This window comes from Molothrus aeneus, chromosome 2 (genome assembly GCF_037042795.1).
Source record: "Molothrus aeneus isolate 106 chromosome 2, BPBGC_Maene_1.0, whole genome shotgun sequence".
Taxonomy (NCBI): Eukaryota; Metazoa; Chordata; class Aves; order Passeriformes; family Icteridae; genus Molothrus; species Molothrus aeneus.
Window position 1 is genome coordinate 85,675,064 of NC_089647.1, and position 25,460 is coordinate 85,700,523.

Genomic DNA, 25,460 nt, shown 5'->3' on the forward strand with positions numbered 1-25,460 from the left:
TATTTAAAATAGGTTGAAATTTGAGGAAAGTGACATTGAAAGGATACCTAAAGGATGTTTGTTTTTTCTCTGGTTGTCTTAATTTTGTATTTCTCTTTATAGCATGTAATCAAGCAACAAATGGGAAATGTGCATTATGTGGTTCAAAAATTTTTGACAAAACAGTATAAATTCCTTCCTTAACTAAATTTGCCAGCTGTAGACATTTTGAGTAAATGCATGTGGGTTTGTTACACTTGTGGTTTAAGAGATGCACCTCTGAAACCTGCCATTTTTTTTTTTTGGTAACAGGCTGTCCTTTTGAATACTTCCAGTTTGATTTTCTAGATGAAATCAGCATTATTTCAAACCAGTAATTAAAGAAAGCATTTTGCATTAAAAGAGCTTTTGAAAATATTTATTGTCTCTGTCATCCAGAAGTTGTGAACTTTATCACAGCTTTGATTTTTATCTGCTTTAGGAGGGTTGTTGTTTTTTAAAGACATGTCAAGATTTTAGTTTTGTAGTGTGGATCTCATTAGAAGAAAATTGAGATAATAATTAATTGACTTATGAAGAGAAATACCAAATATCTGTACTCCATGTATGCAGATATGGTGGTGGACAAAGGTCAGTGCTATAAATCCAAAATACAAAACTTCTGCTTGAGTTAACAGAGATTATTCATTAGCTGCAGGAGTAGTGCTGCTTGTTCCCACTAAAGATCATGTGGTCTGCAGAACTAAGTTATTTATGCACACTTTTATGGCTTTAATTTACAATCAAGGGCAGCTTGGCTTGGAAGAACTGTAATTGGTTTGTGCCACTAGCTGTCTGCCTTCCTCCCTGACCAAGAAAAGCTCAGCTGCTTGTTAAACAGGTGCTAAACCTCTGCAGCCCAGCAGAAGGTAAAGCAGCACTCATTTCAGTTTTCTTAATTCAGCAGCTTGTGATTTGCTGTGGCTTAACAGGTGCTATGTGAGCAGCTGATCTGTTCTTAAAGCAGGAGGAGACAGCTGGGGAGGAAGAATCACGGCAGCCATCCTAATTTTAAGCAAAACAAGAATAAGAGCATTTCAATGCTTCATACCCAGTTTCTCCATGGAATCTAGCTGGTTTGCTAGCAATCTCTATAGAGTCTTCAGATGACATGGAATCCCTTATCCTGCTGCACAGCAATGAGTGCCTCCACAAATCAGCTCTGGCTATTGACTGACACAATAGCTCTTCCAGTGATGGCCATTTGCCTTTTCCCTTTGGTTTAAAACAGTAAATCCTCAGATGTAAAGGGTGACCTTGTAAGGTGTTAGTGTAGAATGAGTGTCATCACAGATCTACAAAATGTTTCTCTATGCAGTTAGTTATTTTTTTCTCTACAGACTTAGCATGGGATTAGAGACAAGGGAGATGTCTGTATCCTCTCTGTTAGTTGCACAAGTCAGTTAACAGCTTTGTTAGTGAGTGCACCAGAAACAAATATCCTAGCTATTGTAGCCCTGCAGCATTAAGAACAAAAATTAAATCCTAATTTAAATAAGGTTTGGTTTCTATTTTATTAATATGTTTCTGGCCATACTGCCACTTAATTCAACATCCCCAAGGAGAACTCACTGTTTCCTACTTTGCTGTATATTGACTGAGTAATTTGTAGGACCTGAAAAAAATTCTAAAGCCACTTGTAATGCTGCTTTCTTACAGGAAAGACAGACCTACAACAGCTTGACCAAAAGTAGTTGCAGTTTTATCACTGTGAAAGGTTTCACAGCATGTTAGCAATGATACATTTACAGATGCTTCATATTTTGTTTGCAGAGTGTGAGACCTACACCACAGAATGAAGCGATAACAGTATATTTCAAGCCCGTTACGTTAAAAGCCTCTGAAAGTAAATATACCAAAGTTGCAAGCATTAGCTTTGATGGTGAGTACTGCTCCACTCTTCTTAGAACTTGTCAAGTGCTTCTGAAAACTTACTGAAGTTTCATCGATTATTTTCACTATCTAAACAAAAAACCATTCATAATTTTGAGAAGAAAATGGGATTTTCCTGCCTGGAAAAGGCTTACAATTCTTCTGAACTTCAGTTATTTCTGAAAGGATTGTCTTTGTTTATGATGAACAAGTATCTTAGACTGGTAAATACAGATGAGAAGGTATTCTTTATTTTTCTAATAAACATAACTGTATTCTTATGTTAAGGCCCTGGTTATTTAAATGTATTTTTGTTTTAAGCAGACATTTGTTTTTGAGAAATCCTAAGAAACAAGGTAACAAGTACAAGTTACTCCTGGGGAAATTTCAATTAGACACAAGAAGAAAATTTTTCACAATGAAAACAATCGCCCATTGAAATAATCTCCCCAAGATGGGGTGGATTCTGCAGTGTTGGGCGCTTATAATCAATCTGGCCAGGCACTGAGACATCGTGTTTAAACTGTACTTCTGCCAGGAAAGGTTGGGCCAAGGGGTCCTTGAGGTCTCCTTCAACCTGGTATTCTATGATTTTTCTCCTACATAGTGTGACTTTAAATACTATGCTGACACTTTGTAGAAAGGCACCTCTGTTTTTAAAGAGATTTTAATTAACTGTTAAAATGCTGGTGACTACTCAGATGTTACTGCTTTAAGGTACTAGTTGGTGTTGTAAGTCTTTCTGCCTGGATTGCTTAAAAATGGAATCTTACACATGAAATAGTTGTGGTAGACATAATTTTAGAAGTTGCATAGAAAAAGAGGAAAAAATTGATTTTTATTACCATTTATGGATTAGCACTTTAAAAATTTAATAGCTCATGGTTTCTAAAACAAGTGAAGTACATTTTAGCTTATAAATTCTGAAAGAGATGAATTCTGTCAACCTAAGGTGATAATACATTCAGATTTTGGAGCTGGTGGGAATTGTTATATGAGGACCTACTGGCTAACATATGGTGCATCTTAGAAGGAATGGTGGTTCCTGGGAAAAATACCCAGTTAAGCTGCTTAATGTGTTTAAGGAATTGACTCGATGAATTCTTATCAGTGAAGCAGCCAGCCCTAAATATATGCAATTTCAGCTGTCCTAATTACATACAGGGGCTTTAGGGGCTTGGTGGCTTCTCTTAATTAGTATTTGAATACCTTGATTTTTTTTTTTTTGGCACTACTTCTACCAGGCTGCCATTGCTTGTTCTGTGATCTTGGAGCAGATCTGTGAGCATCACTCTTGGTGCTTGTGTAGTTTAAGTTCTTACATGGATTCTACTTATCTTTTTGCAACATTTAGTTTGTCTTTCATTTCTTTATTATTAAGATCCTCTCTACTGCTAATTCTAATTGAGGGACCCAGCAGTCTCAAGCTTCTGTTCTGTTAGGAGAGGGATAGTTTTATTCCATATTCTTAGTGGAGACTTCAGTTCATCTGGATCCAAATTATCCTCTGGACATGTTCAGGTAATTTATATGACAGCAACAATCAGGCTTCCCTATTGTAGAAAAGCTTAGTAAATTGGGCAGGTCATCTAACTGGTGTTAAATGGGAAGATTTCAGAATTGGGATCTCTTGTTTCATAGACTTTACACCATGTCAATTTGGTTATTGAAATTCCCTTAAACTCCACTTTTTTCCTTCCACAATAATTAATTTCTGGGCTAGCTCTGTGGTTTTATTTTTCCACTCATTCTAGTATAACTTAATGGATCAATTTTTGTCAGCTTTAACAAACTTATATTCTTGTGTGTGCAGCATCAAAAGCAAAAAGAGCATCACAGTCTTCTGGGAAAATAACTGTTAAAGCAAAAGAGAAGAGCTATTCCAAACTTGAAATACCGTATCAAGCAGAAGTGTTGGATGGGTAAGCTTCCAGTAACTGAACATAGTTCAAAAACTAAATGCTCTAAATTAGAGGGGATTATTCCTGTTTGTAAACAAATGGATGAAGTAGTCTTAGCCATTAATAAGTTGGTTTCAAGGCTTGAAATTGACCTTAGTGAGTTGTTTTTCAGAGCAGCTGAAGACTGCAGATGAGATATTTTTAAAATGCAGTATTGGAAATATTTCTGCTTTTGCATTCACTGTTCTATTGCCATATGAAGTAAAGGTAGAGAAAGTACTTTTGGTTTTAAGCAAAATTTTGGAAGAATGCTGTATTTCCTTGGGCTTTGTTATTTATTTACAAAGTATGACTAAGTTCACTTTATAAACATTTTGAATGAGGTGCTATTTTATCAACAGAACTGGCAGACTATTTTAACAACCGACAAACTAAACCTTACCTTATCACAGCTTTGTGCTGCAGACACATGGTTTGGCTAATAAAAAAATACATGTAATTTGCAAATTTTCTTAATACTTCAACACTTCCTTTTAGTCCCCCTATCATCCTCAGTTACATGTTTTCTTATCTTATTTGAATTACTTAGTTACTGATGTCCCTGTAGTGCTAATGTAGTAATATAGTGCTAGGGATAATATAGTTTCACCATGCAGTGGGGTATGTATCTTTTTAGCTGTTTGAAATAATGAATTCTTTTCTTTGTGTAAGGAAAACACTTTGAGGAAAATCTTTATTTTCTTTACTCTGTTTTCTTTTGATAGTTATTTAGGATTTGATCATGCTGCCACACTCTTTCACATTCGTGACAGTGCTGCTGATTCTGTGGAAAGACTGATCTATTTAACAAACACATTCAGTTTTGCAGTCCTTATACACGATGTTGTGTTACCAGAAGAAGCAAAACCAATGTTTAAAGTAAGTCCCATTTCAGTGAATGCTTTTATGTATTAGTAAATCCTTAAATGTGATATACTTTGTTCAGTTGTAACCTTGGTCTTCATTGTTCACTGATCTAGATCCAGAACTTCAGTAAACCAGTCTTAATTCCACCCAATGAATCAAGATATATTTTTACACTTCATTTTATGCCTTCCACATCATCTGTTCACGTAGATAATAATATCCTACTTATCACCAATGCTTCTAAATTTCACCTACCTGTCCGAGCATACACAGGATTTCTTGATGTAAGTATTTTCCCTTTTTTTGGCAACTTCTGTGTAATTAGAGGCAGACCTCATAGACTCTTTCAGCAGACACCAAAGTAGAATAAAGAATTAAAAATTCTTTTTTGTTCCCCTAAAGTCTTTAGTTTTACATAGGAAGTTTATTAATGTAGAATTGAGATGGTCATGGTAGTGTTGTATTAAAATTATTGATGTGATTTTTAATGAGCTTAGAGTTTGAGCACACTTTATATTTCACTTATGCTAAAATACTTTTATCAATGTTTCTAGTACTTTGTACTGTCTCCAAAAAGTGAGGAGCGATTTATAGATTTTGGCATATTGAGTGCAACAGAAGCTACCAGCATCTTATTTGCAGTCATCAACAGCAATCCAATAGAGGTGAGGATGCATTTATTTTTAGTTTATCTTTTAAAAATTTACATCAGTGTTGTTACTGAAAACAATACCTTTTGTTCTTTTTAAGCTGGCTATAAAAAGTTGGCATATTATAGGGGATGGTTTGGCTGTAGAACTTCTAACAACTGAAAAGGGAAACAGAACAACAGTAATTGCAAACCACCATGAACTACAAAATGCTACTGCATCTGATCAGTCTTCAGTAAGTAAACCTTTGAATCCATTGCTTTAAAGCTAGATATAGGAGAGAGGAGACAAACCTCTGCAAGTCCTTTCAGTTTCATTTTAGCAGAGGAGAGATAAGAATTCTTAATTTTTGTCTGAACTTGAGTATGATAAAGCATGTAGGCTTCCTAAATTTATTTTAAGGAGCAGCATTATATTTACCCTTTCCAAACCTAATCAATCTCAATACCCTCATGATGCTTGCTGTTAATCTGGGATGAGTAGAAATTTATCACCACAAGGGAATAGATAATTTTTGTGTTAGTCACTTATGTATATGAACTCATTGTTTATCACTGACAGTAGTTTTAAATGGATTTTGAGTCTGGTTTTGGTGAAATTTCTTTTTGTTTAATGGAATACATTGGTGACTTTTTCTACCATTTACAGGTGATACTCGCATCAGGCTATTATGCAGTGTTCAGAGTAAATCTAATAGCAAAGGAACTGGAAGGAATTCATGATGGAGCTGTACAAATCACAACAGATTATGAGGTATATTTACTGTATAATAAATGGGTATTGCCCAAAAGATCTGTTTAGTCTTTAAATGTTGTATTAGTGGACAGACTGTAGCCTGAGTTGAGGTTGGACGGGAACTCCAGAGGTCAGATGATCTTTGCAAGTTAACCCTGCATCATACAACAGGAATGTTACTTATGCTTTTATTATGATTTTTGACTGGCTTTCAGAAATATCCATTTAAATCTGACTAAATGCTTTGCAGTTTGGGTTCTTCAGTGACATGACACATCCTCAAAGCATCAATGCATGGATCTTGGGGCATGTCATGTTCTGACAATGTGCTTCTCCACATTATCAGTTACTGAAACAAAGCTGTAATATCATCCATTTTTGTCAAAATGCAATGTGAAAACTGTTTTGGAGAGTCATAGAATCATTAAGGTTTAAAAAGACTGGATACCCCCATACCCACTAAACCATATTGCAGCTTTCCACAGTTTGCTGGCAGTTGATAAAACAGAATCCTTGCACTGATTATTATGGGAGAGAACAACTGGTTGCCTCAACTTCATGTGCCTTGTTTTTGCAGGAGACAGAGCCTAATGAATAATGCAATCTGTATTAAATATCTTTGTGTGATATATGGAAAAAAACCCCAAATGTGACTCTGTGCTTATGAGGTCAGGAAATTATATCACTGATTGTGTAGTTCTGATGGTGCTACAGAAAATGAGAAATTCCCAAATTCTGCCAGTTATTGGGGATTTTAAGCTTTCTTGTAGTATATCCACACATATATGTGTGGATATGTATATTCTTCAGCTACAGATTCTGAAGCATTTTATTTTCTTGCTTGTTACAAGTTATTCTACTTGTAATGGTACTTGAATCTCATTGCCATCCCTTCCAGCTACTTTTTCAATGTGTATCTCAAGGTATTACAATAACACCATGTTTTGAGAAGTTGGTTATATTTTCTTTCCTCAGTTACTTTAAAGCTGTTACTCTCCTGTTTTCCAGCAAAGTAAGCCCCATTCAAATGAGACCTATATAATATCCCATTGGGGAGCTTATGTTTTCAGTATGCTTTTCTGTTCCATGTAGAAGAGAACTGAGGATGGCTGAGTAAAGGAGTGCTTCCTGACAGTGTGCACTGACTGTTCAGAATATGATGATGGGTTGAAATCTTAATTCATGTCTCCATGTTTTAAATTTCTATATAATCCTAGACTACATTAATTGTAGAATTTCAGGGTTTTATTATTATATGCAATTTAAAAGTGGAAGAGGCATTTAAAGGATGGAAATGTAAGTGGTCTTTTTCTAAATTTTCCTTTTTTTTTTTTTTTTTTTGGTCCAGATTTTAACTATACCAGTGAAGGCTGTGATTGCTGTAGGCTCATTGACCTGCTCCCCAAAACATGTTCTTTTTCCACCTTCTTTTCCGGTAAGAGAGTTGGGGAGGATTAAATGTTTACTTGCTGTGTTTTTTCTTTATATGCCCTTTTCAAGGGAGACCACTGTCCTGAATTCTATGTCAAACTGCTGGGGAGATTTTGCTACCAAACTGTTATGATCAGTTTGTCATTATTTTGGGGGTTGTTTGGGATTTTCCCACTCTGTGTTCCAAACATGAGTTGTCCCTACATCTCCTCAACAGCCCACTTGAATGGGATCTTGGAACATTCATGTAATGGGATAGATCTCATAAGAGGAAGATAGGTCAGTCAGCAGGACTATCTCATAAGAGGAAGATAGGTCAGTCAGCAGGACTTCAGTGAATGTTTGCTACAATTGCCACATATTCCATTTTCCTTCTGATCTCCTGTGTCACAAATTCTTCTGAAGTCTTTTGCTACTCCAGAGGTCAGACAGTCATGCCTACAGTTCCCAAGATCACTAGTTGTTTTTTATCTTTAAGATCTATTTTGTTTTTTTACTATATAGCCTCACCATATGGATACTTATTACACTGAGTACCACATCTAAAACTTCATTATTACCTACTTCATAAGCTTTTGATAAGTTCAAATAGCATAAAGATCCACTTCCCTTTCATTCACTGGACATAAAGCAGTTTCTATATTCTCTATCTGAATCTACTAGAATTACTTGAAATTATGATTATGAAGAAGAATTCATGTGAAGAATATCCCTTTGAGTGTCACATAAAAATATTTTGTTCTATGTTGGACCATAAAAAAGTAATATTTTTTAATCTCCTTTGGGTTTGTTCCTGCTGAAATGGTTAAAGAGCTTCTCAATATTTCATAGTAATATGCCCACAGTCTTGTCAGCTTGATTGGGGGGGGGGGGGGGCTCTGTTTTGTTTGTTTGATTATTGTTTGTGAGTGTTTTTGCTTTGGCTCTGCAATTTTTTTGGGGGGAGGGTTCTTTGTTTTTATTTGGGGGAGTTTTGTTTGTTTTGTTTATTTCCTTTTGCTTTAATTTCTTCTGGCAGATACTACTTCTTATATCACCTGTGTTTCTCAGACATAGCTCTGTTGCTGTCATTATTCTTTCTCTTCCCAAGATTACTGTGATTTTTATTGTCTTCATACTTCTTTTCTAGTAATGTTTTCAGACAATTATTCTTTCAGGGGATCTTTGGCCTCCTGCATTTTGTTTGGGAGTATAGATTCAGATATAATTATCAGTTTGACAAGATTATATACTGTTTACTCTGTTCAAGCCCCAAGCTTTTCAGAGCAGTCAGCTTCACTTTCTTCTTACATTAGTTGATCACTTAGCTCTTTTTATATTTGAGAACATAAAATACTTACTTTTACTTCTACTTTTCTTGGAATAATTTCAAACTAAACTTATGCTCACTTAATTCATGCTACTCTAACATTTAGTTCTTCTGTAATGCCTCTATTACGTATGAAAATAAGCCTAAAATAGCATCAGTTCTTTTTGTTTCAGTGTTTGGTGGAGAAACTTGACAGCTACACCAGCCAGGAATAACTAGGTGCTACTATTTTAGTAACACATGCTTTTCAGTTCATACTTAGGATGTAATTCCCCTGCAGCTGCCTGGTTCCCAGAGCTGGCTGTCTGTTTATAGTTTTAGTGTATTTGTACCTAAGTGTGATTTCTGGTATTCTGTTGAAGGTTGTCAGCAATACACTGACAGTGTGTACAGGTCTTGTAAAGGTCAGCGTCTTGATTTAAACCAATCTTAGCTCTGTTGACTTCTGCTTCATAGAGTCATCTTTGCCTCACAGTGCCACCTCTTAACTGTCCCCTGATCAAAGCTCATCTTTGAGGACCTCTATGCTAAATGGCATTGTTCTGTTTTTCTTATTACTGCTGAACAATTGTTTTCCCTTGTCTGTTGTTTCATGTCTAAATGCTGTGTAAAGGTCTTAGTAAAATACTATTTATTTGTTCTAGACACTTTACCAAACCTGTATCTTGTCCCATTGATGACAGTTTGTTACTCATAGGAATTCACAGATGAAGCTCAGATATACCTCCTAATTCAGTTTAACAGGACTGTACTGTTAAGGATTTATTCTTGTACTTTCTTTCCCTCTGCAATTACTTCTGTTGAGACTGTTGCAATATGTGACTGTTTCCTGAGGCCACAGGCAAATTTTGAACCTGCAGAAGACCTCTCCCATGTCTCTACTTAAACTTAGATTTATTTTTTTTAAAGTTTGAAGTATTGATTTAAGGGGAACAAAAAAACCATGTTCATTAAAAGATGGCCTTGGGTATTTATTTTTGCTCAAACTGATTTTTTTTTTTAACATAAATCTGAAGTCTCCCCACTAGTCCTGAGTTGCACTTCTGTCTGCTTTTGTTTCTATTATTTGTTTCCTCTCTACATACCAGGGTTGAGTGTTAAGGTGTAAAATATGACCATGGAATCATTAATTTACAACTGAGGCAGGGTAGAGCTTGAACATTGTAAGGATTTTGATAATGACAATTAAACTACATTTTCTGTGCTGAAAAGATTTGACTCAGAAAAGCAGGCAGGCTGTAAAGGTGTGGGGAAAAAACTTCCTGTTTTTTTTCTTGAATGTAGTTTTGGTGTGTTATCTTAATTGCATTTGGGAGCAGGAAGAGGGTTTTAAAAGCTCTCTGTCACCTGTAGTTTTTGTAATTGTAGCTTCCCCTTCCTTTCAGATTATTTCTAATTCTTAGTGACTAATTACTATTTCTAATTGCCAGCAGTGATCTTTTACAAAAAGACTGTTTCCTTTTAGTAATCGGAGGCTCAGCAAACTGAAGTTTTCTCTTGCCTTTCCTCTTCTGATATTTTTTAATCATGATTGATTAAAGAGAGCTGTTGTCCAAGCCCTTCAAAGATACTTCAGGTGTTCTTAATTTTCAAAAAAGGGTGCACTGTGTTTGGAAGCAGATGGAGGAAAAAATACAGCTTCACAGAAACTTACTATCTTGAAGTGTTGCAAATGGCATTTCTTTACGATAGCGTAGTTAAAATTGCAGTTTAACATTTCAGCAGTGCTGTGGTCTTTGCCAGCCTGCATAAATAGATACATATGCTAGGGAAAAATGCATATCCTGCAGACTTTTTTCCTTTTATTTTCCTTAGGGGAAAGTAGTTCACCAGAGCCTGAACATTATGAACTCCTTTTCTCAGAAAGTGAAAATACAACACATACGGTCCCTGTCAGAAGATGTAAGGTTTTATTATAAGAGGCTAAGAAGTAATAAAGAAGATTTAGAGCCAGGAAAAAAATCAAAGGTTTGTTTATGTCTTATTTCTAAACATTTATAAGTTCTCTTTTCTATATAGCATGTGTTAAGTTTCTGTGTTCAACAGAAATCTTCCCTCTTTTTTCTTTGGTCGTTAGATTTACTGTGCTGTTTAATTGATCAGCTCTTACATGTTTTGCAGATTGCAAATATTTATTTTGATCCTGGTTTACAGTGTGGAGATCATTGTTATGTAGGATTGCCTTTTCTATCTAAATGTAAGTAAAGTTCAAATAAGTTTTCTCCTTAAGTAATGATTTTACTTGAAGATTTATAAAACCACATTATTTCCTACAGCGGAATCTAAAGTTCAGCACAGCATAGCAATGCAAGAAGATGCATGGGATTCTGACTGGGATTTGCATGAGAATTTATTCAAAGAATGGACAGAAATAAAAGAGAACTCAAGCCATAGGTAAGTGTTATAGTCCTGTTGTTTGCTCAGGCCTTAAGTCAGTGCTAATTCTGTGATATGTGTGCTCTTATAGAATAAAAGGCTTCTTAATATTGCTGTGCTCTTTGAGAGGGGGCCAGAAAGGAATTGCTTGGCCTTCTCTGCAAAATCTTTAAAGAGAGCATTTCAAAAGTTAGAAAACAGTAATAATTTTCCCCAAATTAAAAAAAATATTGACAGTTACTATTCACTGAGTTGCTGGAGTTCTTTACAAGATTGTAACAGCAAGGCAGTTTCTACTCTGCAAAAATTTCCAAAACCAGATTATACTGGTTGTTCAGTATCCCTGCTTAAACAGTTTTAAAATAATATCCTCAATATCCCTTTTAAGATTTCATAAGATTTTCTGTCATTACCATACCAGGATTTTTGCATTTCAGTGAATTACAAAATTTTCTGCTATTTTACCTTGAGAAAGATTAATGGTTGCTACTTAATATTTAGAAAAGTTAAACTCTGTAGACTGCTACATACCCTTTAAATATCTGCCTTCTCATACATAAAGTTGATTTAATGTCCAAGGGACACGAGTTAACATAAACAGCAAGAGTGTGTGTGTCTTTTGTGTTGATAGCATCCAGATTACCCTTTCAAAAAAGGCATGTGAAGAAACAAAATGTCTGTATGCAACTAAATAGAATAACAAAAGCATTCCTCCCTTATCACTTCTGTGTTATAATGGTGATATATTATTAACTACTGAGAAAATCTGATCTAAACAGAATCCTCTATTTAGCCGCACCAGTAACTTCCAAGAATGTTCTATTCCCTACAGGAAGAGAACAGTAAAGGAGAATGCTAAAGATCAGTTCTGAATAAGGAGTAGTTCTAACTTGAATATACAATGATTTAATATTATTTATTATATTTTAAAGTATTTAATACTTTTAAAGAGAGTTAAAGTTACCCAGCTGTCCAAAGGAACATTCAGGGAAAGGAAAGAGAACTGAAAAGAGGTATTGTGACTTGGACATTTGGAATTTCTCCAAAATATTTCTCTGGGTTTGAAGCCTAGTATTTTGTTTCTTTTGCTGACTGGAGAGCTCAGTACTTTTAGTTTAGTTTCAGTTCACGCTGGAGAACTTGTGGGAGAAGGGGACCCAAGTCTGTCATGGAGGTTGTTTAATAGCAAAGAACTTCATTCATTGATGGAAGTAGCAGCTAGCACCAAGTATGACTTGTTCAGATTTGCTTTAGGTTTATTAGGCAGAGGTGCAGGCACACAGTCTGTGCATCCATTGCATTTAGAGTAGATGTACTGATTTACTGTACCTATGCAGGCAAAATTAATTTTCTGGATTGTGGATGCTATATTGGAACTTCCCTTTCTACTGTTTGTACCTTTGCAAATCATCAAATAGATTTTTGGGCTATTTTTCTTACTGATCTGAATCTCAGTGATATTTGTTTCTGTAAAACATAAAAGTGAGTTTTATAACTGTTTCTCCAGACTGAATGCTGTATTTGAAGTGGACACAGATCTTCAGAAGAATGTTAGGTTGAAAATTACAGCAGAAATGTCCTGGCCCTCCATCCTTAGTTCACCACGCCATCTAAACTTCCCTCTTACCAACACAAACAGCTCATCAGTAAGTTATTTTAGTGATAGTATCATTTAAACAGATATTTCTAATTGCATCAATGGTAATGTAAACTTATTTAAAATTCTTTCTGAATAGGAAGAAGAAATTTTCCTAGAAAATCCAGCTGATGCTCCTGTGTATGTTCAGTTTCTTCCAGTAGCTCTGTATTCTAACCCATCCACTTTTGTTGATAAGCTGTTGGAACGGTAAGTGTTGTTGTGCAATCCTTGGGATGTACTCACTGGGCAGAGAAAATGCGTTTTACAAGGAATGAATGCATGATATGGCAGTTGTGTTGGTAATTCATATTGGCCACCTCTAGAATTTGAATCATTAGACCAGTTGAGAGCTGAATCTATTGCAATTCAACACACATCTGTATTTTTTAATGAACTGAAATGTGTTTACATTTCTTCCTTAACTTGATGTACAACAGGGGGGAAATAAGAAAAAATAAAATCAAGTGATGCTTTCAGATGCATATTGGGCTACCATAGATACTTGATTTGTGCTAAAATCCATAACTGTAAGTATGTCATTACCTTCCCTGATCTGTGAGAAAAAAAAATTGCAATTTCATTTCAGGTTTAATTTGAGTAAACCAGCTAATTTCAATCAGAGGACTCTAGAGTTCCAGGTCTTCAGAAATTGTGTAAGTATTTCAATACATTCTTGGTAATTTTAAATTCAGGTTTTTAATGTTTTAATAAGAGTTTTGAGTCAGACATGTCTTCAGGTATTAGTGTGGAAAATGTAATGTAAATGTAATATCTGCTGGATATCAGAAAATCTGGAAAAGAAATATTTCTTCAAATTTAACTAATAAAGTATCACTTTTTCTATATGCTTACATTATAATACAACTGTGGAAGTTACAGGAAAACTGAATTTTCTCTTTCTCTTACTGGCAAGATTATTTTCTTCAGCATAGTGGTTACTAGTTCTAAAATGAGCAATGAGCAAAAAATTGATTATTTCATTGCCTTGTTGATTCTTTTAAGTAATTTGAGTATTGTGGACTACTTTTAAGTGTGTGCATTTTCATATAGAGCATGCCACCCCCATCCTAAGCACTACCTTTTTTATCTGGCTTTTCCCCTCCATTTGCAGTTTGTTTTAGATTACCATTTGATACTTATTTGGTGTCTCAAGACAAATGGCAAACTTTGCAAAATAGACTTCTTTGACTAGTTCTTCGATTTTGTTTGCTTAACAATGGAAAATTCCGAGGAGAAAAAATATTCCATAATGGTCTGATACTAATTTAGTGTTCAAAATATATATGTAAGAACTTCTGATCTTTTTCTTCCACTAGAACTTTATGAATCTACATGGGTGAAGTTTAGCTCAGTTCTGTTTTGTTGTGCTGTTCTGCTTCTCCATTAACGCAAGCAGTTTACTAATAAGTAGGGAAATTCTTGTGCTATCAGAGTTTCTGGTTAGAAAAACCAGACTATGTCATTGAGTAGTATCCTTTTTTAGAACAAGACCAATTTTCTAGCTAAAATAATACCATTTCTATCAAATACATGTAAAAATGTCCTATTTTTTAAAGCCTTGCTTTGTTTGCCCCCCCCCTTAAGGTCCAACCACTACAGACCACTGTGGGACTTACAAAGGGCTTGGCTCGTCATTCCATTTTAAGTCTAATATTAAAACCTGGTGAGAGAAAGTCTGTCAAAGTAAAGTTCACTCCAGCTTTTAATAAAACTGTTTCATCATTGATTGTTATCAGGTAAGAGATATTTCAGAAATAAGTGTGAGTTTTTCTCTGTTTTTCTTTTTATATATATCATACTTGCGATCAGCTGTCAAGAAATTATTGCTTTTACAAGAATAATTGTAGAATCCTATGTGTCTGCAGAGAGGTTAAATGTAGTTGTGACATGTCTTAGAGTATTTTAACTGTATTCATATATATTCAGTGATGTAAATATATAAGCCACTGTTATACTTACCACAGAATCACAGAAGGGCTTGGTTTGGAAGGGACATTTAAAAGTCATTAATCCAATTCCCCCTGCAATACCAGGGACATCTTCAGGTTTCTCAAAGGTCTCTCAAAGGTCTGTCTGATCTTGAATGTTTCCAGAGATGGGGCATCTACAACCTCTCTGGGCAATCTGTTCCAGTGTTTCAGTACCCTCACTGTAAAAATTTTCCCCCCTATATCTAATCTGAATCCAGCCTGTTTTAGTTTTAAAACCATCATTCCTTTTCTTGTCACTACAGGGCCGATTAAAAAGTTTGTCCCCATCTTTCTCACAGGCTCCCTTTAAGTACTGGAGCTCCTGTGTGGTCACCAGGAAACTTTCTCTTCTCCAGGCTGAATAATGCCAGTTCTCTCAGCTTCTCCTCATAGCAGAGGTGCTCCATCCCTCTGATCATCCTGGTGCCTCTTGTCTGGACTTGTTCCAACAGGTCCATGTCCTTCCTGTGCTGGGACTCCAGAGCTGGACACAGCACCCCTGGTGGGGTGTCACCAGAGCAGAATAGAGGGGCAGAATCCCCTTTCTCACCCTGCTGCCCACGCTGCTTTGGAGGCAGCCCAGGGTGTGATTGGCTTTCTGGGCTGTGAGTGCTCATTGCTGGGTCATGTTCAGCCTCTCACCCACCAACACATGGAGACTTCATTTCTGAAATACATTCTACATTGTCTTCAAAGAAGGGTCTCTGGTTAGAGATGCCCTTTGCCAGATAAAGCTACAGTGCAAGTTCAGTCTTTCTAGTAAAGAGCATTAAGTTCACTTTTGTGCTCTAGTAAAGAGCATTAAGTTCACTTTTGATGCCTTACTAAGAGATACAGATTTTAACTAGTATTTCAGTGGGGTTTGTATTTGTAATTTATGTTGTAATTTCATAGGGTTTTGTCTTGCAAACACTACATTTGAGACCCCTGCTGTTTACTTCCATAATGTGGGGAATTAGCTGTGGAGCAGCTATTTGAACAGGATATTTGTTCTCCAGATTTGGGATATAGACCCATAGTCTATGGAGAAGCTTTTATGAATGTTTCCCCTCACCCATTTTCTTTTTCCACAGAAATAATTTGACTGTAGTAGATGCCATATTGGTACAAGGACAAGGAACAACTGAGAGCTTGAAGGTTGCAGGCAAACCTCCTGGTCCAGGAAGTTCTTTACGCTTTAAAATCACAGAAGCATTATTAAAAGACTGTTCAGAAAGTGAGTACTTCTTGAGCTAATTTGCTGAACAGAAAAGTCGTATTTTATTTGTAAAACTTGACATGTGTAGAAATATTTTTCCCCTCTTATAGTGACCTAGAAATTCAACTCCTTTAAATGCATTAAAATTGCTACTTTATTTAGGCAGAATACAAAATTTATTATGGTTTTTGTTTTAACGTGAGAACTAGGAAATAAAACAGAACCTGTTTGTCCGCTTAAATTCAAGACAGAGGAGGTAAAGATCTTTGCATATTTACTAGCAAAATCTCTAAATTTAATACAAATTGGATCATGGGAGTAACTTCCTGTGTACTTCTTTTCTTCATACCTTCATAATCTTTAAGCACATAACCATTGGGAAAAAAAGGTTGGGCATGTTCCTTGATGAAAATTAAATCCCAGCCCGATTCTACTCTGAGATCAGAGAAAGGTTTCTGCTCTGTAGCCTCAGGCTTGCTTCTGAGAGGAGAGCTAAGAGTACCTATATTACCTAAAAACTGGTAAAAGAGTTTTAGTTATATCTGGTATTAAAATCTGCTTTGCTACTTTGCAGTTTTCCAGACATTTCTAAGTGTCATGTTAATTATTATCTGAGATTATTCTGCTTTTTGTGAGGCATGAGTAAGAAAACCTGAAGTAAAGCTTAGTCATTGCCTTTTACCTGTTGTGGTTAGGGATTTTTTTTGCTAATAAGATATATGTAGTTAAGCCATGTATTTTTTTTAAGACACACCAAAAAGAAACAAAAAAACCCATTTTAATTCTTCTCTTGCTGGGACTGTTCACAGAATACCACAACATTAAGCAGAACATCAAAGAGCTTTGCAGCTCAGGTGATTTCTTTGTGGGGCAGCAGTGCTGTCAGAGGTTAGGGGGTTTGTGTTTTTTCTGTGATGAATTAGAGGGCTCTGGAATTGTACAAGTGCCCTACCTTGACAGTGATGGAATCTGGCTGCAAAGGTATGTTCCTACAAGTTAATTTCCATGGACCTTGCTAGTCTCTCTTCTGCTGTAATATGGACAGAACTCTCTTCTGCTGTAAAATAGGAATATACTGAAGGATATCTAACCACTAACCACTGCTGTTTGTTTCTAGAAATGAAATATAAAGAACCGAATTTCACACTCAGAAGAACGTTTAAAGTGGAAAATACAGGGCAGCTGCAGATTAATGTGAAAACAATGGAAATCAGTGGCTACACATGTGAAGGATATGGATTTAAAGTAGTTAACTGTCAGGAATTTGCACTAAGTGCCAATGCCTCTAAAGACATTGTCATATTGTAAGTGGTTTTTCTTACATCTAAATGGAGCGTTACATTTGGAATTTTAATTTTGTTTCAGAGGAAAACTCTCTTGGTTAAATTCTGAGGGCTTTTTTCTGAAGTTTTGTACAGTGTTATACAACTATGACTTTTTTTTTCTCTTCTGGCAAACACTATTTGATTTTTCATTTTACCATGTTTTTGTGACTGACTATAGTATTACTTCTGTTACTGTCCAGTAAGTATAACTTGCTGTGTTGGAATAATGTTACTATTTGAGGTTATATAAATTTCCCTAATTTAACTTGTGAATGCACATGGGACCTAGACCTACATATGGATTTGGTGCATTGCAGTATGTAGAAGGGAGCCTTCAGTCCAAGGATTTTTATTGTAATGCACAGCATTTTAGTTTGAATATTTCTTCTCTTGCCTTAATGACAATGATTGTGTAGTTCTATCATTTTCAATTGTAAAAATTCTCTGCACCAAACACTGATCTTTTAACAGTGCTTTGTTGTAAAGTTAATTATTCATAAAATGGTACCTAAAAAGTTCAGAAGTTTCTTCTGGTCTGCAAGTGGATGTATGAAATATAGTGGATGTATGAAATATTGCTGCAGTGGAATAGTATTTCACTAGTATTTCTGCACAGTCTTGGTTTGTGATGAGACTGTGATATAGTGGTGATACAGTGTTTTTGAAAAGTCAGGTTTGTGACTCAAAGGTGAAATGTTTAAAAAATGTATAGCTCACATAGTAGTTGTGAGCTATAAATGTGGTAAAACCTTGTCAGGTATTATAACTTCATATGGTACCACAGGAGTAATCTAGAATCAGATGTGTTAAGCATTGGTGTTAATGAACATAGTCAAACACATCTTGAGGTATTTGAAAGATACTCAAGTATTTTTAGGCTAATCAATGGAGCTGAATTACAGGTTTTTTAATTTATAATTTATGAGTTATAAAAATTGCCTCAAACTTTTGTGCTGTTCCTATGAAAAGTTCTGATGTGCTTTATGTTGTTTCCAGGTTTACACCAGATTTCACTGCTTCCAGAGTTATACGTGAATTAAAATTCATCACTGCAGGAGGCTCTGAATTTGTATTTATCTTGAATGCATCGCTTCCATATCACATGTTGGCAACATGTGCTGAAGCACTGCCCAGGCCCAACTGGGAGCTGGCACTGTACATAATCATCTCAGGAATAATGAGGTTGTGTGTGTGTTTGTTCTTACTGCTGTATGGGCACGAGCTGCCACTGCTCCAATATGGGTTACACAGAAGCACATGGGTATTCAGCACATGCTCTAATTGTGGTACACTAAAATAGGGTAAAAGGAGATCAAATTGATAAATACTCCTATAGATTGAATATGAACTGTTTAAGGCAAAGGAGTACTGACTTTCTGTCAAACCAAAGACAAAATAATAGGCTTCTTGCTTGAACCTATTTCCTTGGGGAAGATGTGTACTCCTCTTAGCCCTGATAATCTGTAGGGGTTTTGATAAATAAGCCAAACTTGAAACATATTTAGATATTAAAGCACTGATAGCAGTGAATTCCTGTAGAAATGTAAGCATCCTTCTCTGGAGTATCATGCTTTAGAGAGGTATAAGGCAGTGACTGTAATAAGCTTAGCAGATGCCTTGGATGAATTTAACTTTGCTGCCACTTGTAATGTGACAGACAACTGGTGATACTAATAATGGGATTTCTGAGAACCTGAAGGACATTGTTTGCAACACTGCACACTCACAGGTTACATAGTAGGATATTAATGCACGTTTTTCCTCAGCAAACAGACATGTGCTAATTATACCTTGTTGAAATATGAGTTGAAAATGCCACCATTTTCACAGTCTAACCTGTACCTATCTTTATTTGCAATAAAGAGTTATAAACCCTATGTCCCTGCTCACCTCTTGGATGTGAGACACTTTAGCCCACTGCTTTTGTGCAGAGAAAACCTTAGCATGGAAACTTATCTGTAGGAGTTTTTACTTATCAGTAGCAACAAATGCTGTTTTCTTAGTGTTAAGCTTATATCTTAGTGTGAAATGTATTGCTGCTGTAGATGCCTGTGAAGAAAAAGTGGTCTTTCTGTATGCTGCAAATCCAAAGCATTATCATATACATGTCATATTCCTTTTTTTCCCACAGTAAGTTACTGGCTCTTCCATTTTGCAAATGTTCACTTAGGCTGTCTTTCGTTGTAGGGATTGACAAAAAAAAATAGAGAAGATACAGTTACAGCCCACTTCATTTTCTTTTTTGACTCTTCAGCACTTTCCTAAGTAATGCAGTGTTTAGTGAGGAAACTGCATTTTACCAAAGTAAGAGGAAAATTTCTGTTACTTAGGAAATTTTGTGTCGTCACTAACACTGCATTACTTAAAAGTGCTGAGTGAGTACTTATGTGGTTTTCTTCTATATATGTGCTAGAAATGTATAGGCTGAGTTTGGTTTTAATTCTTTGACAGAGTAATGTTTGTCAGCTCATGAATGTAGTTTGCTTGGATAATCTTATATGTGCTGTATTTGTTAATTAGACTTTACAAAGAATAGAGAATACTAATCCCTTCCTTACTATGTCTTTTTCCTAAAAATACAAAAATCCTTCTTAGCAGCAAACTAGACAAGAGTCCTAATATATTTTAGAATATTCTAAGATTCCTGTGCATAAACTGCCTTTAACTTTTAGGATGCCATCGTGCCACTAAAATAACTCTTCCACGTCACCACAAAACTATCCTTAATTTCTAGGAATGAACACTAGGAGTTTGTATAGTCCATGTTTTTTAAATTTGATAAGGTGATGTTTATTTTTGCCTTCCCTAAATCACTGTTGCTTTGAATAGTTCAATGCTTGTGGCTCCAGGTTTTGAAGTCCAACTTTTTTTCTTTTGGATTAATACACTTGGCACCTGCATGTCAGGCTTGCATCTAGCTCCCATTCTCAGTGCTGGTGATTTGCTTATCATGCCAGTCTTGTGTATGTTATGTTTCTATCAGACAAAATTGTGGTTTGGATGAAATTTTTAGTATTTTCAGTACAGGATACAAACTTTTTGTCCTGCGTGATTAGAGTCATTAGTTTTTAAATGCTCAAAACTAAGAAATAAATCCTTAAATACCTTTCTTCTCTGCAGTGTACTCTTTCTCTTGGTAATTGGAACAGCCTATCTAGAAGCTCAAGGAATTTGGGAGCCATTTAGAAGACGCTTGTCCTTTGAGGCCTCAAATCCTCCCTTTGATATGGGAAGGCCACTTGATCTCAGGAGAATAGTTGGAATTTCATCTGATGGAAAGTAAGTAAATGTTTGGGCTTCTTCTGGTACTTTTGCCATTTATTTCTTTGCTTCTTTAGTTATCAGGTCAGTTAGAAAGTAATACTGCTCTGTAGAAGAGGTGAATGAATAAAAGGTATCCCCACAGTTGCTTGTAAAAAGATGGCTTGCATGAAAAGATGAACTTTGTGATTGTGAGGAATATTCGTCTTTTGAGAAAATAAAAAGGAAGGAAAAAAGGAAATCCACCAAAAACCAAACCCTGCCAAGTTTCCTGTTAATATTCTCAAAATGAAATGTATAGACTGCAAAAAAAGAATTGCAGGCCAGAAGTTCCTACCTTAGGTGTCTTAAGTTAAGATCATCTCCTTTCAGTGTTCCCTCCATCATATATATCAACATTCATTTTGCTGTGGTTTTGTTCCTGCGCACAGCAGGCAAGTGGATGGAAAATGGTAAAGCCTACTGACTTGCCAAACCAGTTTTAGGCATTTTTGCTGGTTATATGCCAAGAACAGTATAGTTCAAGGCTTCTTTTGGATATAGTGATTCTCTTTTCTTGGTGAAGAATGGAAACACTGCAAAGTATGTTACAAAACATGTGTTACTCTTCCAGCTTGAATACACTTGGATCGGATTCTAATCACAGTTCGTCCAGAGGAATTTATGGAGCAGGCAGTTCGTCTTCGCGATCCGGTGCAGGGAATCATAAGCAATGCAATGCAACAGCACACCTTCACAGCAATAGAAATGCACCTGATGTTGAAAACATCAAATCCAAAACCAATTCAAGTATACCTAACAGGACTTCAGCACAAGCAGCTTCCATGCAGTCCGTGAACAGAACGGGCCCCTTTACCTTGGATTCAGGTGCCACAGCTCAGACTCATGCCGCGGGCAAAAGAGCCAAGGGGACGAGGCAGAACCAGCAGCTGATGCAGCAGCAGGCACCAGCCTTGGCAGAGCAGCCCCTCCAGCAGCCCCCAGCAGCCGGGCCCCAGCAGCAAGAGCAGCAGACTGAAAGTGCTTTGCCACAGCTCCCGCTCCTCAGCCCGCCTCAGGGCGAGTGTGCCAGCAGCAGAAGGCACAGCTCGGAGGATTCAGATCTCACTGGGCTCATAGAAACTATGGAAAAAGACTTTGACCACCCAGAATCCCCTTCCCCTGATGTGTTTACAGAACAGCCCCCATCTCCACTAGCAAAAAACAAAGGTAATACAATTCTGTTTTAATGGGATGACTCCCTGTGTAAACTACAGGACAAGATTTAAACAATTGTAAAGGTCATGTTTTCCTGGTGTGGAAGGGAGTGCTTCTCTGTGGTTCCCTGCCTGTGCTGTGTGCCTGTGTCTTGAACACTTCTGGTACCTTATGGCAGTGAAGTTCACTGTGCAGTGCTAGCTTGTCACTCTTCCTACAAAAATGATGGCATGTTTTGATGAAAGCAGGTGTGAGTATCTAGACACCTGATTCTCTGAAAAAGAAAAATGCTTTTTGGTGCTGCCCTTTTGCCTTTGGGTTGGCATCTGTCCCTCCCACCTCCATCATTTGGGCTTGGGGCTCAGGGCTCAGAGGAAGGGAAAAGGAAGTTGTCCTAGTGTGTTGTGAAAAGTGAGGCAGGGAGAAGGGGAGGAGGGGAAGAGATGGGTAAATAGTCCCTGTGGTATTGTTTGGGAATGGAATTCTTCATGCCCAGACTTGCAGTTGTAGAAAATCCTTAATGTCAGGTGGTTAGCAAATTAATATAAGGCACCTGTGTCTATACATTACATTCATTTTTAGATGAGGCTAGGGTTGAGTTGGACTTGTTTATCCATCTTTCCAGTTGTATAGTGCTTAAAATAGTGAATTGAATTTCATACATTAGATATGTTTAGACTTTTGAAATTATGTCAGTTATTGCCTTCTTATGAACACTTCTTGAAATAGGATTTCTGATTATGATTTTTGCATTAGCAATTTCAATTGCATCCCAGAGTTATATGATCATTTAGTGTTAATATATTTATTTCTAAACAATTTTTCATTTTTTGTTACCGACACTTGTACAGAAATGGCGCTGTGTTGCTTATTAGAGATAAAGTTAAGAAAATGAATCATGGGAAGGCATATAAACTCTCCAACATCTGTAAGATTGTGCCTCACCAAAGACAAAGGCTTCACTCAGTTAGGTGGTAATGAGTAGAGAGTTCTTAATTAGTTCAAAGTGGATGTTAGGATGTGTTTGGACTTTCAAAGTGGAGAATCTGAAGTGGTGGGAGGCTTTGGTGTCATGCTGAAATATACTACTCTGTTTCTGGGCTGTTATGTTTTTAGTTTTTAGTGATAGGTGGTTGGGAGAATTAAGAGAACTGCCATCAGTTTGTCAGATATTCATTCCATAAAGACTAAATAGGACTCCAGGATGTGATGTGATGTTAGGGAGGTTTCATGGATGGTGTCCATAATGGCAAACAGTGAAGTGGTGGAGCTCTGGAAAGCAAAGTGTCTGGTAATGAGGATGCAACATTCTCAAGGGTTGCATATGAACATACATGGGTGTGCAGTGGACTGATCCAGTCCATGTACTGAATGCCTGAAAGCACTTTGGAGTGCATCTTCCATTTCTAACTCCCCTGAAGGAGGCAGATCTTGCACTTGAGAGCTTTTTGTGATGCAGCTGCATGCAGTACATGGAGATCATCAAGTTTGAATTCATAAGCATATTCCCACTCCAGATAATGTAGTGTGTCTATTCCCATTTGTCCTCTTTAAAATGTAAAAACATAAAACCATAGGGGGAGTTCCATAATGTATCTGCACCTACATACACTCATGGGTATTTGTCTTTAGATAAATATTTAGAGCTAATCACAAACTTTTGCAGAAGCAGCAGCTTCTGGACTAAAGCTGTCTGTCATATGACCCTGTGCAGAATTACTGTCTTATACAGTCTTCTGTTTCAGCTTCCTAAAACTTGGATCATAGCAGACTGCAGTGGAGGCTGTGTTATATTTTTGTGATACAGCTGCTTTATGTTACATTTTAATGTCATGATAACATTTTACATAGATTTTCTAATTATGAACATTAAACTGTTTAGCAATGCTGAATGTAGACTACATTTCAAGCAAATTTTGGAATGAGGCCTTCTGAGGCCCAGCCAAAATGCCCCCAATATGCTGGAAGCCAACCTTGAAAAATGTTCCTAGGAAGATCTACTTGTATTTACATATCTATTTGCATTCACGCTAAAAAGAATATTTTTATCTCCAATATTTTTGTTGTCCTAGATACTGAAAACACTGATACTTAAAAAACAAAGTTCGAAGGCAAAGTTTGAAGGATATGTATCTGGTATTTGTCAAAATACTGAAGGCAAATTTCTGGTTTGGTACAAATTTAACCATTTTGCCAAATGAAATATAACAGCTGTCAGGGTGCTTCCAGTCTCAATTCCAGCTCGAGCTAGTACAAATTCCAGAAGGGGCAGAATCCAGTTATTCAGCACAGGTTCCTTGAGTCTTTATCTGAGTGAACAGTTAAATCCATCCAGGAGGCTGTATGCAGGCACTGTGTGGCTCATAAATGAGAGTGCTTATTTTGAAGAGCAGTATCTCAAGAAGAATCCTATGAGTAGAGGCACATACTACAGCTAGTAAGACATAAGACTGTTGTGAAAGCTCAAATCCTGTGAGAGTACAGCAGCAGGTGATGGTAAGCTCATGAAGACTCTGCACACACATGCACAGTTGCTTTGTATTGAGAATAGTCCACTCTGAAAGAATAAAATATGTTAGGAGGAGAAAGTATACTTGGGTGTGAGATTTTCAGGTTTTGGTCATTTGGGTTTTTTACCTTTTTGCTAGGCAAATACTGTTAGTGATTTTTCTCATCCACACGAGTCTTATTTCAAATTCTTTTGTGTTTTGTTGGGTTTTTTTTCCAACTGACAAGCATGCTGATCATTTCTGTTCTTCATTTGTTTGGATGATAGAGCTTTTACCATCCTGAGAAATTTATGTTTAAATCTAATGTTATGTGATTAAACTGTCAAATTTGATTCTATGGTGTTTAAAAGGAATGCCAGGAACAGAGCAGTAAGGAATTATAGGCAACCAGGTGCCCCACATCCACAGAGAGACAATGGGGACACGGCTCAGGAGCGTAAATGTGGTGGTCATTAGGGTTCTTCTTTTGCTCACATTTGGTGCACAGGAGCAAAAGTGGTTGGTGTGTATAACAGGCAACAAACTTCAGAGGCTCAATCACGTGAGGCAGCTCTGAGATGAAGGGAACTCTCCTGTCTCTGAGCTGCTGAGCATCTGAAGCATCCATATCTTTCTAGGAAAAGGGAAAATGATTCAGCGCAAGGCTAAGCCACAGAAGAAGCGGGAAGAAAAGGACAGAAGAGGGAAAGGAAAGCAACAGGAGGATGAGCTGAAGGATTCCTTGGCAGATGATGACAGTTCTTCAACCACAACAGAAACCTCCAACCCAGATACAGAACCACTTCTCAAAGAGGTAAGGCACTGCTGAGGAAAGGAGGCCCTTGTATGGCCGTGTGTCACCCACTGGAGTAGGAACATGGTCTCTCTTCCCCACACCATCCTCATATAATACCCAATAAAGGAAGAATGTTAATTAAAAAGCACATTTCCCTATTCTTGCCTTCACTGTATCAAATCTGCACCTCTGAGTGTGAACATGCTTGAGTCCTGTAGTCTCAGGACTAAATATGCCCAGGTGACTGTGGCTTGAATTAGCCAGCAGCTGTCAGCAGCATTGTGGTGATTATCTCCTGGCCTCTTCTATTTGCAGAATAAAATGCCAAAGTGTGGATGCTAATTTCATTCAGTAATTAAGGTGCATGCTAAATCATGCCTTTGGCCA

General features: G+C 36.8%; 1 protein-coding gene across 1 annotated transcript in view; it reads left to right on the forward strand.

Annotated features, from left to right (window-relative positions):
• Positions 1 to 25,460, forward strand: part of TMEM131 (transmembrane protein 131) — a 45,809-nt gene that overhangs the window by 9,048 nt on the left and 11,301 nt on the right. Inside the window, 21 exon segments of the mRNA XM_066545208.1 lie at positions 1,792 to 1,900; positions 3,704 to 3,812; positions 4,556 to 4,709; positions 4,811 to 4,981; positions 5,252 to 5,362; positions 5,448 to 5,582; positions 5,996 to 6,100; positions 7,431 to 7,517; positions 10,638 to 10,790; positions 10,944 to 11,019; positions 11,099 to 11,216; positions 12,706 to 12,844; positions 12,935 to 13,044; positions 13,424 to 13,490; positions 14,422 to 14,573; positions 15,881 to 16,023; positions 17,123 to 17,309; positions 18,327 to 18,512; positions 20,451 to 20,609; positions 21,205 to 21,800; positions 24,916 to 25,091. Coding sequence (XP_066401305.1) covers positions 1,792 to 1,900; positions 3,704 to 3,812; positions 4,556 to 4,709; positions 4,811 to 4,981; positions 5,252 to 5,362; positions 5,448 to 5,582; positions 5,996 to 6,100; positions 7,431 to 7,517; positions 10,638 to 10,790; positions 10,944 to 11,019; positions 11,099 to 11,216; positions 12,706 to 12,844; positions 12,935 to 13,044; positions 13,424 to 13,490; positions 14,422 to 14,573; positions 15,881 to 16,023; positions 17,123 to 17,309; positions 18,327 to 18,512; positions 20,451 to 20,609; positions 21,205 to 21,800; positions 24,916 to 25,091 — 3,243 coding nt within the window.